Source organism: Mangifera indica, chromosome 13, assembly GCF_011075055.1.
Source record: "Mangifera indica cultivar Alphonso chromosome 13, CATAS_Mindica_2.1, whole genome shotgun sequence".
In the NCBI taxonomy this organism is placed as follows: Eukaryota; Viridiplantae; Streptophyta; class Magnoliopsida; order Sapindales; family Anacardiaceae; genus Mangifera; species Mangifera indica.
The window spans coordinates 14255977-14273902 of NC_058149.1; the positions used below are offsets into that span (position 1 = coordinate 14255977).

Here is a 17926-nt window from a genome sequence, read left to right on the forward strand (position 1 = left end):
ACGGCTGAGATGAGTTTGAAAATTTCAAGGGTTTTATAAACAAATCAGAAGTTGGCCTTGTTTGAAATTTCAAGTAGTGGGTGGTGGGTCCCGCCCCTCATTGAAATTAAAAATATCGGAGTTTTTTTTGGTTTTGAAATTTCGGTATGTTTGACGAAACTTTAAATTGAGGTTGAATTTTTCTAACCGAGTTTTTGACTATTTAAATAAGACTTTATAAAATAATTATAACATCTGACTTGTCATTTAATCTTATAAAATTTGTTAGTGATTTAAATGGATGATATACCGAGCATAAAGAATAAAAATTTAATCTGCGTTGGCATGATTTTCACACAATTTAACCCTTAGTTCAAGTGATCGGGAAAAGTAGCAATCTCCCGATAAATTAACGATAAATTCGCATGAAAATAACGAGGGCCTTTGTGCGAGTTGAAGATAGCTGACTTGAAAGTGGGGATCACGTGAAGTCTGAATTTTTTTTAATCTGAAGCTGTTGACCAAATTTTTCTTCTTTGTAACCGGATCTTGCCGGTACTCTCACTGGACCGTCAGATTAACCCTTAATAATCCAACGGCTGACGCTTACAGTAGAGAGTTGACTACGACTTCTTTTAATGTTTCAAAACTTCAAAAAGGTAAGACTATTGGATTGCTGACGCGTGGCAGGGAGCTTTAATGAGTCATGATAATTCGCTTTTGTCAACTCAACCGTTCCAAGTAATGTTGAGTACGACTAGAAAAACTATCGTTTTACCAAAACCAGCCTCTATCTTCTTAAAATGTAATTTGACTTTAATAGATGTAATTAGTCAAACGTTTTTACCATAATTATAATAACTTAACGTATAAATTATTAAAATTTACCAAAAATTCGGGAAATCATAATCATAATCTTACATTTTGACATATTTTCTAGAATGTTGGAATAAATTTGTTTGGGTTAGATTTGATATAGTTGGGGTTTGAATATAAAAAATATCAATTTAAGATAGATTTGAATCTAAAAAGTTATAATTTGAATTCGGTTGAAAAATAATTTAATTTAATTTGATATTAATCTGTTCAAATTTGATTCATTTATAAAAACAAATCTAATCCTTAAATTTAATTTTAATTTATTTTATGCAAACTTGAATTTTAATATCAAATAGTTTTGATCGAATTTAACCGTAATTTTGATGTTGGTATTAACTTAAGATCATATTGAATTTAAAAGAGTCAATTTAAACGTTTTGAATTCCAAAAAATTGATATTCAAACTCAATTAAAATAATAATGTAACTTTGGTTTGATCCAAATTAACTCAAATTCTAATATTTTAAATCAAACCTAACTCAATGAAATTATGTCAACTAATTAGATAAGAAACGTGGGTTGACCGACCAGGTGGCTTGGAGAAGCCCGTGACTCACTTTGATCTTCTAGAATTGTGTTTTAAATTCTAAGGCAAGAAATTAGTGGTGGAGATAAAGACACAAATAATTAAGAATAATTTCAAATAAAAATAGATTATGCCTAGTTTGACTTTTCATATAATCAAAATATAAAATTTCTAGTGCTAAGAAGTTGACAATCGAAGATATTCGGATTTGGATTTGATTCTTTGTTTGAGATTATACTATTAAAAGATTAGTTTTAATAAAGGGCCATGATTCATTAACATCAGGAACGTTACCGGCCAGTTGAGCCGTGGCTTATAATTATAAAACAAAACTAAGTATAACTAGCCTAGATATATAAATAAATATATATTATTATATGATTGAATAATTTTAAATTAATAATAAAATAATATTTAATTATGTTATAACATAATATTTATGTATTTAAATTATGTATAAAAAATATATATATTATTATTATTATTAGGGATAAATTTGATATGAATAAGTCGAGTTTAAATTTGAATTTCGATTGAATGAAGTAAGTTTGAAGTAAAGATCAGCTTGAATTAATTTGAATATTAGAGTTTAAGTTGATTAAGATTAAATGCAAAATAAAATTATTATTTAAAAAATGTGTATCATGGGGTAAAATATAGCAATAATGTTTAACCATGTGAATATTCACAAGTAGGATTGCATTTCATTTGAGCTAAAATGATGATCTTTTGTCATTAGGGTAAGAGTTCAATCAAAATTATTTAAGCTCAAATTTGAGTCTGTAGTAAAAATTAAGATTGTTTTTATAAAACGAGTCAAGTTATAATCGGTTTAAAAGTAAAATTATTTTCAAACTTTAATTTATTAATTTTGAATCAATCTCAAATTAACTATTTTATATTTAAATTTTTTTCAAGATAAACCTCACTTAGATGTATAAGGTGAATCAAATCTACCCCTGATATGAAGTATGATTTAACACACATAAATTTGACTTTAGGTTCGGGTGTACAATAAAAAATACATGACATGTTGTCATGGAGGGAAAGGGAATAAGCAAATAGAAGAGAAGCATGGTGGGTTGGAATCCACAAATAAAGTGAAAAAGAAAGAAGAATAAGAAATATCACTTTTAATTAAAATTCAAAGATGCCCACAAGCAAGGGTAAGTGACTTTATTTATGTCAAGTCAGACTCAACTTAATTATTATAGAACTGAATTTAAATTTAAGTGATTTGACTAAAATATAATATCAATAAACTTCTTAAAATTTGAAATTTTATATTTGCATTTATAAAATTTAATTTGCTAAGTCTAAATATAAGTGTGACATTAATAAATATATAAATTATGAAATTTAATTATAATTTTCAAATCAAATTCGAAAAAACTATTCTTAATTCAAGCTTGAACCTACAACTCTCGAATATGAATTCGAGCCAAGTAATAGTCAACTTGGGTACATGGTAACCCCATTCACAACTAACTTTAATAAGTTTGGGTGCTTATATCATGTGCCAGGGTGAACATATGCATAAACAAAGAAGTTAGGTCTATGACTTCTCACTTGAGTTCACATGGGTGTATAAATAATTAAATATGACATGAAGCAAGTGCAGATGTCTCCAATTGCAAATATAAAAAACTTTGGTCTATATATTTTATTAAATTTATATTCTTCCACTGTTGGCATACAACCAAATGCGTATGGGTTAATTTTCTTTAGTGTGCGGCCACTAAGCAACAGTGTGGAAGATCTTGTTTGAGGATTTGGTTCTCTTTTTTAGAGGATAATATTTGGTCACACCAGATTCGTCAAATATCGTGATGCCTCTTTCTCTATTTTATAATTAGAGCAAACTAGGCACGGCCACGGGTCGTGCTCGGTTGGCCTCAATATGGTTCATCGTCCTAGTAGGTCAGATGGCATAAAGGTTTGTTATACTGCTGACTTTATAGGTTGGGTCAATCCACTGGACAAAAAGGAGCTCATAGCATAGCTCAGGATTTTTTGGGTCGTATTATACTGAATTCTTCAAAGGCGACTGATGTGTTTTGTAGATTGACCTACCAAATTAAAATACAATAATGATTTTTAATTCATCTTTAATAATTTTTAATAAATTTTCACAGGCCTTATCAAGAGATTGACACAATCTACTACAGTTACAAGTCATACTTTTGTGGGTTATGCCAAAAAAAAGATGCCCAGGCCATGTTACGGTTACTCCAACCCCCTTGACATGTCTAAAACAGTATTGTATATATCAAGTTTTGAGTAATAATATATCATTATATGATTAAGTATTATTTTATTTTTAATATAAAATAATATAATCAATGATGAAACATTATTTGGATATGCATTTTTTTATTATTATTATTATTAGCCCAAAGGACTATTTTCCACCCAGAGTATCATTTTCTCTCAAATTTTCATCTCTTAACTTTGAAAATCTCAAACACCCACCTATAGGTGGTTAAAATTAGCAGTTTTATAGATAAAATCGTTATTTTATTGTAATATTAAAATTAAACTAAAACTTAATCTCCTTTCCCTTCTAAACCTTAAAAACTAAAAATTTTTCCCTAACCCAAGTTTTAAAAAATAATATTTCCCCTTTAGGGTTTAGTTTCCAAATCTTCAACGTCAAATTTGGCACTATCGCCAACAATGAATATCTCTTGATACCTCCTCTTGAAGCTTGGACAACTTGGTTAACGTCGATTTATATTGAAAATAACTCCCAACTTCATCAAAAAGATGAAGCTATTTGTCTTCCTTGATAAAAATGAGAGTCTTGTCTTCATCGGGGAAAATGAAGATGAGATATCCCCAACGAAACATCATTTTTTACTGAGTTTAAGACTGTCGATAAGAGGAAAATATTATAAGAAAGCGATCGTCAGAGGAAGAGAAAAAAAATGTCATTGGACTTTGAATGTGTTATTTTTTAAAATTTAACCTATGTGAGAAATTATTAGTTTTCAAGGTTTAGGGGGAAAACAAAAATAAAATTTTTAGGAGTTCAAGTTTTGTTAACTTTAATTACTCAAATCTAGATAAATGAAATTTTTAAAATTAAGGGGTGGGAACTTGAGAGCAGAAGATTTTTGGGGTGGAACATAGTCCTTTGGCCTTATTATTAGTCCATTCAGGTTCAGAAGGGTTGACATAAATTTTAAATGCCCAATTGAAAATGTTTCATGCAGAACGTTCTCATTTTGTATGAGGAAAATGGTTCATAGAATACATTTATTTATTTCAAGTACTTGTCAAAGTCTCTCGATAATTCATTGTCTTTATTACAATATTCTCGTTGAAAATAACAAAAATTAAGATAAAAAGGTAAATTGCACATTGAAAATTAAGATTGACTTTTAGGGCGAATGGATTTGCGGTGTGGTGTGGGCAACAACTACTACATCTATAAGCTTAAATTAGATTTCATATCAATAAACAACCGTGGACTTGTTAAACGCAACAGCCACCACGTCCACGCCGTAAAAATTGTGCAATCAAACTCATAAAAATAATAGAACAGCGTTTAGTTATACGATTTGTATTTGACAATCAAATTTTCAATTATATTTTTCTCTTTTTTTTTTTCTTTTGAAAACTTGATAAAACACAATGTTTTGCGATAAACTACTTGTAGCGTTATGTTTTACTATTTATCATTGAATAAGAGTTGAGTTTACCATATGATTAGGTAACATTACTTGTTAGTATATATTATTATTATTGGTGTTAAAGATAAAAGTAATATTATTATGTACAAACTGTGACATTAAGAGATGCAAACATATTGACATAATGTGATTAAACGATCTTATTATTTACTTTATGATTAACTAAAAATTATAACACTTAGTTCAAATTGATATACAATATTTTGAGCCAAACTAGATTCCAACTTATGAATGGCTTATTCGAATCAAGCAACAAATTCATACTAAACCTGTTGGATCGGATCCATCTCAAATTAAAAATCAAAGGTTACAATTGAAGCCTAGCCCAATAAGGAAGTGCTAAAACCACAGTCTAAGGCTACAATTTAAGCCCAATAGAGAAGGCTGCAGATTGGGCTTATGATAATGACACCATACCGATAATAATCCAATTATCAGAACGGTATTCGCCAAATCCGTCCCCCAAAGATCAGCTACCTAAGTAGACCCACTTTTTTTTGGAAAGTGTCATATAACCCCTTGCCGTTTAAACAAAGTACAAGTCAATGTCAGTCATTTACTAAAACAAAGGACTAAAATCTTGAATAAAAGGATAATTTTGTCATTCTACAAAATAAAACCCTAAGGGGGCGTTTGGTTTCAGTTTTTGAAAATTACCTTGGTAATCTATCTTTTATTCCCTTGTTTGGTTTGTCAGTAATAAAAGATTACAGTAATATTCTATTACCAATGCTGATGTGACAGGTAATTAAGTGGTAATCTGATTACCACATTTACCTTATGTATTTAAAGATTACAAAGGTAATCTTGATTTTATTATAATTATATTATTATTTATTAATTTTTTAAAGACAAAAATAAATTTATTTTTAATTAATATGACAAATAATATAAAAAATATTTAAAAATAATTATATTCAAAGACATTTAAATAAAATAATTTACTAGTAATTTTTTATTACCTTTAACCAAACACAATAATTATTTATATCTACCAAATTTTATCAAATATAGTAATCATTTATACCTAGTAATCTTCTAAGTAATCATCTTCAAGGTAATCTCTTATCTTTATTTTTTTATTTTAATAATATATTATCTTTGAAAAAATATTATATAATCTCTTACCATTTTATGTATTTTTTAAAATAGTTTTTATTTTAATAAAATAATAATATTATTTATATATATATCTAATAATAAAATTAATTAATTGAATTTTGAAGATAAAAATTGCTTTAATTCTTACAAGGCGAACAATTTAATATGAATAATAGAATATATATTATCATACTAATTTTTTATTATCCAAATCAAATACACTTAATAGAAATTAAGTATTCATGATTTTTAATAATAAAAAATGAATTATTAAATAATCTTTATTATTCTAATTTCCAAACCAAGTGCACCTAATAGAAATTAACTGGTCATTGATTTTCCGTTAGTATCCATCCAAATTAGGCCGTTAATATCCATTAATTTCTTTAACTTTCTATCCGCTAGTTCACAAGTATTACTCAATAAGATAAATGAACTTTTATTGGGGAGCAATTCAACATTTTACCACCGAACGAAAACGAAGCTCTCGCTTTAGATCCAAGGCAGGACAAAAGAAAAATATACAAGGAAATAAAATTTCATTTTTTTATATACGGACTGTTAATTTTCTCCACGCCTGAGTTTGATCACCGCGAATCGACATTGAGGTACGCTCTTTGCTTTTTGAATCAATCTGGTTTCTGTCATTTCTGCTGTTTGGTTGCTGAGAAAATGCGTGGAGATATTTGTAATTGATTGTGCGGAATATTTTATTTTCTTATATATTCTGTGGTTGAATGTTTGGGCATAGATTAAGAGAGAGAGAGAGAGTGGATCTGATGGTGAAAGAGACTTGTCGGCGGAGTTAATTTGTTTTGAGTTAAAGCGGGAGCGAAACGGAGTGGATCAGATGGACAAGAACAAGAACCGTACCGATCTGCTCGCCGCCGGCCGTAAAAGGGTTAGTTATTTTACCTGTTATTTTTAGCTGTTTTATTTGATAAGACATGACGTTTGGGTTTGAGATTGAGGTCCTTATTTTATCAAAGTGGAGAAGTAACCTTAGCACGCTAATTTTTTTATGTTGAAGTCACCTGAGTTTAGATATCTTAGCTACCAAATAGCGAGTGAGGAATTTAATTTTTATTGGATGTTCTCATTTTAATTTTGAGTTATTTAATATCAGCTTCAACAATTTCGTCAAAAGAAGGAGGGTAAGGGCAGTAGTAGCCAAGGAAAGTCATCAAAGAAGTCTAATAAATTTGAGCAGCATGAAGCTGATGTTGATGCGGCATTAGTGGCTGCTGGTGCACCAACTGGATCTTTAACTCCTGAAGGGGAAAATGAATCACATGTTGATGCGAATCTGAGATTTGTGGATTCAAATTCAAGTGAGAATTCACAGGATCCTGATGTTGCTGCTGTAGCCAGTGAGCCTCCATCAGTGACCATTGTACCTGAATCAAGCTCTGTCGAATTGCCATTGGCTCACGAGGTTGAATCACCTCCACAGGAATTGGAGGTTGTTAATGTAGATGCCTCAGTCCATAACCAAGGGGAGAGTACTCAAAATGCTGATGTTGAGGAAGCCAGAGCAATGAATTTAGAAACTGTTGGTATCCCGGTATTTGAAGGGGAAACCAAGCATGTTGATATGTCAGTTCCATCGGAATTAATCAATACAAGAGAGATGGAGATAGTTCCTGTTGAAACATATTGTTTTAATGACAGTCAGAAGTCAATCGTTTCACAAGAAGTTCTCTCTAAGATGTCCTCAATTCAAGGGAGGGGTGATCAGGTAACAGATGTAGGTTGTGCTCTAAGTCTTATGCTATTTTTATTTTGTGTTTGTGTGCTTGTCTGTTATGGTAAATCAATTGGGAGATGTTGATAATTGATGTGTGGATTTGACGTATCATTAAATTCTCATTTGTTGTTGGGTAGGGCAAATGCAGGAAGCTGATGGTTCGGGTTTGAAGCAATTTGATGATAGAAGCTATGAACCAGAGCATAAAGGAGATGGGAATTTCATTCTCTCTAAGTTTGTTGGAATTGCTGCAGCTCTTGAAGAATCAGCTTCAGGACTGACTGGTGTACATGAAATTACCCATGAAATAAAGCCAACTGGAAAGGTTAATTATGCCACTGAGTCAACTGGGCCACCTGTTATGTCGGATGCACTTGGGATTTTGTCTCCCATCTTGGATTATCAAGAAGCCAAAAGTTCTTTGGCAGTTAGTCATCAAGATTCAAGTCAGTTGAAAGATGTAATGGCAGGCTTACCTAATGAAGAAATATCAGAAATGCTCTCTGTGGACAATGGAAAGGACTGGAAAGAAGAGGCCGAAGCAGATACAGATAGTATGATGGTTTCAGAACAGTATAAGGAGCAGCAGTGTATGACTGAGTGTAATGTTCAAGGAGGATCTGCTGCAGAAGCAATGTCGAGTCCATCTATAAAAACTGAGTCTTTTGTTGGAGATGGGTGCTCAATCAGCTTTTTGCAGCACAAGGAGGCGGTTAGGAGGCTTAGTGAGGATGAGTTCCACTCTCTTCCTGTTTCTAATGCACGGTTGGGAACTGATAGTTTGATCCTAGCTGAGTGTGGTTATCCAGATTCTTTTGAGAGACTGAAAGACGAGTTATATCTCACAAGTTTTGGAAAAGATGTATTTCATTTGCAACTCTCAGAAATGTCTGATTTGCAATTGGAATTTGATCAGCATCGTCACCAGTTTCTTGAAGAAATATCAGTGCTCCGTACTTCCCTGAATGAAGTTCAAGAGGGGAGAGAATGCCTGGCTGCAGAGCTTGCACATTGTAGGTCTGAACTCCTAGCTGTTGATAGAAGGAGAGAGGAGCTTGAAAACCAAGTTCATTTAGTGAAGGAAGAGGCTCAGCAGTTTTCTGGTAGGGCACTTGAATTGCAGATTAGCTTGGAAAGATCAAAAGGGGATTTGTCAAGCCTGTCAAAGGAGTTAGCTGACTGCAAGGATTTGGTTGCTTCCATACGGCTGGAGAATGAGAACTTACAAGGGACTATTACTTCAGTGATGGAGGATAGAAGGAATCTTGTGGAGGAAAAGGAGTCTTATCAGCAAGAGAATGAGAAGCTGTCATTGGAGTTAGCTAACTGCAAGAGTTTGGTTGCTTCTCTAGAGGTAGAAATTTCCAACTTCAGTGGGACTCTGGCTTTAATGGCTGAGGAAAGAAAGAAACTTAAAGAGGAAAAGGAGTCTCTCGGTCATGAGAATAGGGAACTTTCCATGGAATTGACTGATTTGAAGAATTTGGTGGCTGCTCTACGGGCTGAAAATGCTGACTTAAATGGGAGTTATTCTTTGATGACAGAGGAGAGAAAGAAGCTTGATGAAGAAAAAGAGTCCATTCATTGTGAGAATAATAAACTATCTATGGAATTGACAGACTGCAAGGGTTTGGTGGCGGCTCTACAGTTACAAATTGCCCACTTAAATGAGGGCCTTGCTAAAATAACCGCGGAGAGAGAGAAGCTTAAGGAGGACAAGGAATTTTTTGCCCAAGAGAATGAGAGGCTGTCAGATGAGCTTCTTGTTTCTCAAGAGAAATTGTCTACTAAAAATGAGGAATGTGTGCAGGATTGTGTTACTTCTACTCCCATGTTGGAGAAACCCTCACCTGATGGGCCAACTGGCGAGCCACCGCGTGATCTGGTTGAACAGGATGTTGTTGGTGATTCTTTTGTGCTGGTAGTCCTAAAAGAACACATAGAGGAGGCAGAGAAATTGCTGCAGAACCTTGAAAAGGCCATTGAAGGGATGCACGCGGAGTCGATGTCCTTTAACAAATCCAGTGGTAAAGTAGCTTCACCAGCAGTTTCCAGACTAATTCAAGCATTTGAGTCAAAGCAGCAGCATGATGAACATGAGGAACTTGAGGTAGAAGAAAAGGTTGGAGATCTCTTTATGTTAACAAAAGGGCAAACAGGGGGTTTGATGGTATTGCTTCAGCAGTTGCACCTGGATGCTGAAAAGGTTAAAGAGGAGTGGAGAAAAGATTCTAAAGTTCCATTCAATGAACTCCAGGTTGAATATGAAGCTTTGAAGCAATACAGTGACTATTTGGAAGCACCAAACATTGAGCTTGGGATTCTGTATGAAGCTTTAAAGCAACATGTGTTCGAACTTAATGCAAAGAATAATGAGCTTCAAGTTCTCATTGAAGCTTTAGAACAACAAGACCTTGGTCTGAAAGCAGAATATGCTGCACTTGGTGTAAAAGTGAATGGGTACCAATCAAGAGTTAGTGAGTTACTGAGTCAATTGCATGATTTAGAGCGAAGTTCAGATGAGAAGGCTTTGGACATTGAAAATCAATTAGAAAGTTTGCAGAAGGAAGCAACTGAGATGGCAGTGATACTTGAAAAAGAATGGAATACAAAAATTCCTCATATTATTGAAACAATAGGAAGGCTTGATGCATCTGCTGGTAGAATGTCAACCTCTGCCATCTCACGCAATGCTGATATTGGCTTGGATGTAAATAGCTACATTGCTGCCTCTGTAAGTGCCACCATCAAGGTGATTGAAGATCTGCAGGAGAAACTAGAAGTTGCTCGTATAGACCATCAAGCAGTCTGTTCGTCTTATGAAGAAGTGAATGATAAGTTCAATAATTTGCTGCAAAAGAATGAAGCAACTTCTGTTATGTTACATAAGATATATGGTGAGCTTAGGAAACTTTTAATTGATTCATATGGGGTTGTGGATGATGAACATGAGATGAACTTTGAAGGTGGAAATGTGCACGATTCGATTGACTACATCAAGTATAAAACCATTGTGGATCAACTGGGAACTTTTCTGGGTGAGAGACTGCAACTCCAGTCCTTAAACAATGAACTTAATTCTGAGTTGATCAGGAGAGCTAATGATATTGAGGAATTGAACCAGAGATGTCTTGATTTAGATGCCATTCAGAAGTTAATAGAAGATGTTGAGGGTATTGTGAAACCGGACTGCGCTGGAACCAACTTGGATAAAACACCGGCTTCTTACCTTGAATCATTGGTGTCTTCACTTGTTCAGAAGTACAAACAGGGTTGTGAGCATGTGACTTCATTGACAGAAGAGTTTGGATCCAAGGTGATGGAATTGACAGAACTTCAGGAGACAGTGCAGCAGCTATCTGCTTTGAACCTTAGTTATGAAATTGAAATCCTTGCTCTGAAGGAAAGTTTAAGTTGGGCAGAAGAAGTCCTTGCTGTCACACGTTCTGAGTTAAATGTAAAGATAAGTGAACTTGAACAGTCAGACCAGCGGGTATCTTCTATCAGAGAGAAGCTCAGCATTGCTGTTGCCAAGGGGAAGGGTTTGGTTGTTCAGCGTGATAATCTCAAGCAGTCTCTAGCTGAGACATCCAAGGAACTGGAAAGATGCTCTCAGGAGTTACAGTTGAAGGATTCTTGGCTTCATGAGCTAGAAACAAAACTTAAGTCCTATATGGAGGCAGGTGAGCGTGTGGAAGCTCTTGAATCTGAGCTTTCATACATTCGCAACTCAGCAACTGCTTTAAGAGAATCATTTCTTCTCAAGGACTCTGTACTCCAGAGAATTGAAGAGATCCTGGAAGACCTAGATTTACCTGAGCATTTTCATTCAGGAGGCACAATTGAAAAGGTTGAGTGGTTAGCAAGATCAGCCACTGGTAACTCTTTGGCTGTCACTGACTGGGATCAAAAGAGTTCTATAGGAGGGTCCTACACTGATACTGGGTTTGTGGTTATGGATGCCTGGAAAGAAGATGCACCACTGAGCTCTAGTTCAGGGGAAGATATGAGGAGAAAGTATGAGGAGCTTCAAGGTAAGTTCTATGGGTTGGCTGAGCAAAATGAAATGCTGGAACAGTCATTAATGGAGAGAAATCTTTTGGTGCAACGATGGGAAGAAGTTCTGGACAGAGTTAACATGCCCTCACATATGCAATCTAAGGAACCTGAGGATAGGATTCTGTGGTTGGGAACTGCACTTTTGGAAGCTCATGAGGAGAGTAGTACTCTCCAGCGGAAGATTGGTAACCTGGAAAACTATTGTGGATCAGTAACTGCTGATTTGGAAGAGTCACAAAAGAGGATATCTGGCCTTGAGGCTGAACTCCAAGCTGTTGTAGATGAGAGGGAAAATCTTTCTGAAAGATTGAAAATTCTGATCCCTGATCATGAGAAAATTTCAGTAAAGGCAGCCCAGTTTGAAGTTGAGAATGAAAAACTGCAGAGTGAAGTAACTGGTTTGCATGAGAAATTGGCTGAGAAGGTGAGGAATGAGGACCGCATTCGCAACATTGAAGGTGAGATACATAGATTGGAGGACTTGGTTACTGATGCATTGCATGACCCTGGTGCAAAAGAGCTGGTTTCTGGTGAGAGTACTACTGAGTGCTTGGAGGTATTGCTGAGTAAACTTATAGAGCGCTACTCAGCCCTTGCTACTGCAAAACCCAGCCTTGAGGGTGCAGTAGATGAGCACTACTCTGAGGAAACTTGTGCAAATCTTGATGAATCACGAGGTAGAGATATGCTACTTACCGAGGAACCTTGCATATCAGGTATGAAGAAAGACCTGGAGGAGGCTCTTCAGAATCTAATGCATGTGAAGGAAGAGAGAGATGTATATATGGAGGGGCAAAAATCTTTACTTTGTGAATTTGAAGCACTTGATAAAAAACGAGGAGAGTTGCAAGAGTTGCTTATTCAGGAGGAGCAGAAGTCAGCTTCTCTGAGGGAGAAGTTAAGTGTTGCAGTTAGAAAAGGAAAGTCATTGGTTCAACAGAGGGATAGCCTGAAACAAACTGTTGAAGAGATGACTAATGAACTCGAGCGCTTGAAATCTGAGATTAGGGACTTATCTACATACCCCAAAACAGTGGAAGCCCTAGAATCTGAGAGACTGTTCTTGAGGAATCGTTTGACAGAAACTGAACAGCTATTGCAGGAGAGAGACCATATTTTGAATGTGATTATTAATGCCTTAGGTGACATTGATGTTGGGGGTGAAAGTACAATCAGTGATCCTGTTGAGAAGGTAGAACAGATTGGGAAACAATTCCGTGATTTGCATGCAGCTCTGGCTTCTTCAGAACAAGAATCGAGGAAATCTAGAAGAGCGGCAGAGTTACTGCTTGCAGAGTTAAATGAAGTTCAAGAGAGAAATGATGCTTTCCAGGAAGAGTTGGCAAATACTGCCAATGAACTCACAGATCTCTACAAGGAAAAGGGGGAAGCTGAAGCTGCCAAACTTGAAGCACTCACACGTCTTGAACAGTTATCAGCAGTTAATTCTGAGGGAAAACAGAAACAATATTCTGAGTTAATGGCCTTTAAAAATGTTGTTGATGAACTGAAGAAACACTTTTCTGACATTAATAATGTATTAGCTGATGTTTTCTCCAAGGACTTGGAATTGCTGCAAAATGTGGAAAAATTTATGGAGTCTTGTTCGAAGCAAGGGGACACTACTAGTGTGGTTGAAATGCCTAATTTAAGTGCATATGACGGTAGTACTCCCAGCAATTCAGAACACAGGGTACCTTTTCTTTACTTCTATTTTTATTTTTTATATGGATTCAGAGTTTGTGTTTTCTGGTGTACATCTCTCTTCTTTCCTTTCCTGATGTGTGCATTTAATTTGTTATATTTATTCTGTTCCTACATTCTTATATATATGTGCTCAGACCTCTTATGCTAAGTGGCTGATTAGATTATCTGAATAATTTGTTGCTGTCAACATTGCTTATTAATTTAGATTTTTTTTTGTGATTTTTATGCTTCTGACATTAGTTTTCCTCTTCAGGAGAAACTTCTATCAGTGGATTCATGGTTAGGTCCCAAAGTACCAGCCTATGTTGATGATAGTATAATAGTTGAAGTTTATAGTTCTGTTGGGTGTAGTTTGCAAGAGTTGAAGACTGATTTTGGTGTTTTGAAGGAAAAGTTGCATAGACACCCTATAGCATTACATGATAAAGCAAGCGGTCTATCTAAAGCAATGGAGATTCTTAGCAGAGAAATGTCTAATCAGATAAATTTATTTGGAGCCTTGAAAAGAGATGTTATGCGTATGGAATCAATTGAAAAAGAAAAGGATATGGAAATTGTCTCATTGCGGAGAAATTTTACTGTGCTTTATGATGCATGTGCTAATTCTATCATGGAAATACAAAACAGAAAAGCTGAGCTGACTGGAAATACATTGGTTGTTCAAGACCTGGGAATGAACTTGAATCCAGCATCATTTGTTGATGGACTCTCTTTTGGTGGACAGACCCATTTCTCTGAAGAATGTGGCAAGGCTATTGCAGAGAATCTATTATCAGCTGTCAAGGATTTTGCTATTATGAGAACTGAAGTTGTAGAAGGTAATCTAGAGGAAATGAAAATCACCATTGCAAATTTGCAGAGAGAGCTTCAGGAGAAGGACATCCAAAAAGACAGGATTTGTGCAGAGCTTGTTAGTCAAATCAAGGAAGCTGAAGCTGCCGTTCGCAGTTACTCACTGGATATTCAATCTTCCCAAACTCAGGTGTATGATATGGAACAGCAAATGAAAATCATGGAGGAGGAACGAAGCCTATTGAAGCAGAGAGTGAATGAGTTGCTAGATGATCAAGCTTCCTTAGTGGAGTTGCAGGATACGGTCAAATCACTGTCTGATGTGCTAGTTTCCAAGGACCAAGGTCAGCTTTCATTGACTCTGACTTTAATTCTTTTTGTAATAATTGTTATTTGTTGGCTAATTTGGTAAATCTTATAACTGTGAGCTTCATCTGTTGATAATAGAAATTGAGGCACTAATGCAAGCGCTTGATGAGGAGGAGACCCAAATGGAAGAATTGAACAACAAACTTGAGGAATTGGAAAAAGTTGTGCAACAAAAGAACATAGAGTTGGAGAATCTTGAAGCTTCTCGTGGAAAGATTTCAAAAAGGCTTTTGGTTACTGTGAACAAGTTTGATGAGCTTCATCATTTGTCTGAAAGTCTTCTTGCTGAGGTTGAAAAACTACAATCACAATTGCAAGATCGGGATTCTGAGATTTCTTTCTTGAGGCAGGAGGTCACTAGATGTACCAATGATGTTCTTGTTGCATCACAGATGAACAACATGAGAAATTTAGAAGAGTTCCAGGAGTTTTTGTCCTGGTTTGACTCCATGATTTCTCAGGTTGGAGTCCATGATTTGCCTATTGATGATAGGAAAATCAGTCAAGTGCATGAATACAAGGAAATACTTCAGAAGAAGATATCAGCGATAATATCTGAATTTGAGGAACTGCAGGTAGTGGCTCAAAGCCGGGATGCATTGTTGCAAGTAGAAAAGAGTAAAGTTCAAGAGTTAACACACAGGGAAGAGATTCTTCGGAAGTCTTTAAGTGAGAAGGAGTCACAAATAAACATGCTTGAAGGAGTGGAAGATTCAGGCCAGGAAACTAGTTTTACATCTGAAATTTTAGAAGTTGAACCATTGGTGAGTCATTTGATACTTGAATAAATTTTTTGATATAGAATTAGAAGCTACTGCTTTCTATGAAGTAATGGCAAGGTAAATTTGATATTAATATTGAAAGTTATGGCTATTTTATGCCTGCAATATAAGAAATTAACGCCTGCTGTTGCATCACAATAAAGGTTGTTCTTAATCAACATGGATACTAAGTTTGTGATGTGGATGCCATGTTTATTTTATTTTTATAATCTAGATGACTCTTTGCTTGTCATTGCTTCTTATTAATTGCATTTTAAAATAAATTAAATGCTTTAATGGCCTGTGAGATAGTCAGTTACAGTTCTAGTCAAAATGCTTTCTTGACATTCGCCATATGATTGATCGTTTCAAAATTAAGGTTTTAGAATGAACTGCAATTTTGATAGATATTAGTTATGGTATTGTGATGCCCATTTCAGAGCAACTGTGTTTTATGATAAAATCACTAATCTTTATGAATTTTAATGCAGATAAACAAGTGGGCAGCACCTGGACCCTCTATGACATCTCAAGTTCGCAGTCTGCGTAAAGTCAACAATGATCAAGTTGCGATTGCTATAGATACTGAGCCTGGCAGTACTGGTGGTAGGTTAGAAGACGAAGATGAGGATAAAGGTAATTGTACACTATTATACTTTTTTTTTTATTCTTGTTCTTCATGTCATATAAATCATCTGACAAATAATTCATATGTTCAATTTTCACCTTTCCTCAGTTCATGGTTTCAAGTCACTTACTACATCAAGAATTGTTCCAAAATTTACAAGACCTGCAACAGACATGATAGATGGCCTATGGTAACGTGTTATTCTGTTCTTTTATTTATTTAGAACTTGCATAGATGTGGGCTAAAACTTCTTGTATATATATCCAATCTTCCAGGGTCTCTTGTGATCGGGCACTCATGCGACAGCCTGCTTTACGTCTTGGTATTATAGTCTATTGGGCTATACTGCATACACTTCTGGCTGTTTTTGTGTTTTAAGAAGCCATACTGGTTAGTGATTCTTTCTTTTTTCTTGGGTATGGTTGGTCTAGGCACCACTCTGGCACAAGTGTACACTTATTATAGATATCCTTGTAAAGCTGTGTAGTGCTTGATTCAAGTTTGGATCAGTTATATGTATGCAGAGCGTCCCTTAATTTTTTAAAAAAGCACATTTAAATTACATAACTTTTTATATATATATATATATATATATATTACCCTTATATTCAAAGTTAACAAATAAGATTTTAAGGGTGTAAGTGAAGAAGATTTAAAACTTTTAGGGGTTTATTAATATTTTACTTTAGCCGAGATGCTAATGTCGAAAATTCACTAGTTTTCTTGTTCTGCAGGTTCTTTGTTTGGTTCGAAGGCAAGACGAGGATGGAGCATGGAACATAATCCCTCTAGTTTGCTGCAATATCAAGTTTTTTGTTTCTAGATGTGGTAAGATTGATTGATTATTTAGCTCAACCAGGCTACTGCGGTTTCCATTTTTAATTTTATAAATCTCAGGATTGCTTGGTTGTTTCCAATAAGAAAAAAAAAATCCACATTATTGTTTGGGGGAAAATAGATCTTGATTATTTGTTTACTAGGAACTCAACCAAAAAGGTTGTATGTAATTACAGACATTTTTTACAGGATCTTACAAGTTAAAAAGGTTTTGTTACACAAGCTACAGCATTATTTGCACCATGGGTGCCTCTATACCATTTATGTGCCTGGCATGATTTTGCAACCAAAAGTTATATATATATAGATATATTATAGAGAGGAATGGATTCTAGCCCACCTGGCGTGGATTAGAATTCGCATCCAGCTTGAATGAGTTGAACTCAAATTGGAGCTTCAACTCGGTTCAAATTCAGTTTGGTTGGCCTTAAGGCCATATTGTTCAATATATCTGCACGTCCTCAGCTAAGCTACCCTTTTTGGTTTCAAGCTACCAAATGGTTATGGGCATAATTCTTTTCACTCTTAAAATGTCAGAACAATTTGATAGCTTAGCACATGTCCAACCTAGATTGGATTGGCCGGTCGAACTAATTTTATGTTCCTAATTCAATCCATTCAAATCGACATGATGATATCAATATATTATTCTGCAAAATGTGCAATAGTGTGATCAGGTTACAATTCTGATTGATTGAATGTTGTTCAACTGTTTATTTATCAAATCACCAGTTTAACTATTGGTTAAATTGGTCAAAACCTAAATTGACCTGTTGATTGAGTCAATACCTAAGTCATTGAATCGTGTAAGATTGATCCAACCAAGGTGATCGACTGTATTGGCGC

General features: G+C 34.9%; 1 protein-coding gene across 4 annotated transcripts; it reads left to right on the forward strand.

The window, feature by feature from the left end:
* Window positions 1-6615: 6615 nt before the first annotated feature.
* LOC123195241 (COP1-interactive protein 1) lies at window positions 6616-17302 on the forward strand. 4 transcript variants are annotated; one of them, XM_044608896.1, is made up of 10 exons: window positions 6616-6788; window positions 6932-7081; window positions 7307-7931; window positions 8065-13679; window positions 13947-14829; window positions 14933-15618; window positions 16107-16251; window positions 16352-16433; window positions 16519-16633; window positions 16978-17302. In XM_044608896.1, exons 2-9 carry the CDS (start codon window positions 7031-7033, stop codon window positions 16619-16621), a joined length of 8190 nt encoding a protein of 2729 aa, XP_044464831.1. In that variant the 5' UTR covers window positions 6616-6788; window positions 6932-7030; the 3' UTR covers window positions 16622-16633; window positions 16978-17302. The 4 variants fall into 4 exon arrangements, with proteins under 4 accessions (XP_044464831.1, XP_044464832.1, XP_044464833.1 ...); XM_044608897.1 differs by having other exon boundaries at window positions 7307-7927; window positions 8076-13679; XM_044608898.1 differs by having other exon boundaries at window positions 7307-7918; window positions 8076-13679.
* Window positions 17303-17926: the final 624 nt, after the last annotated feature.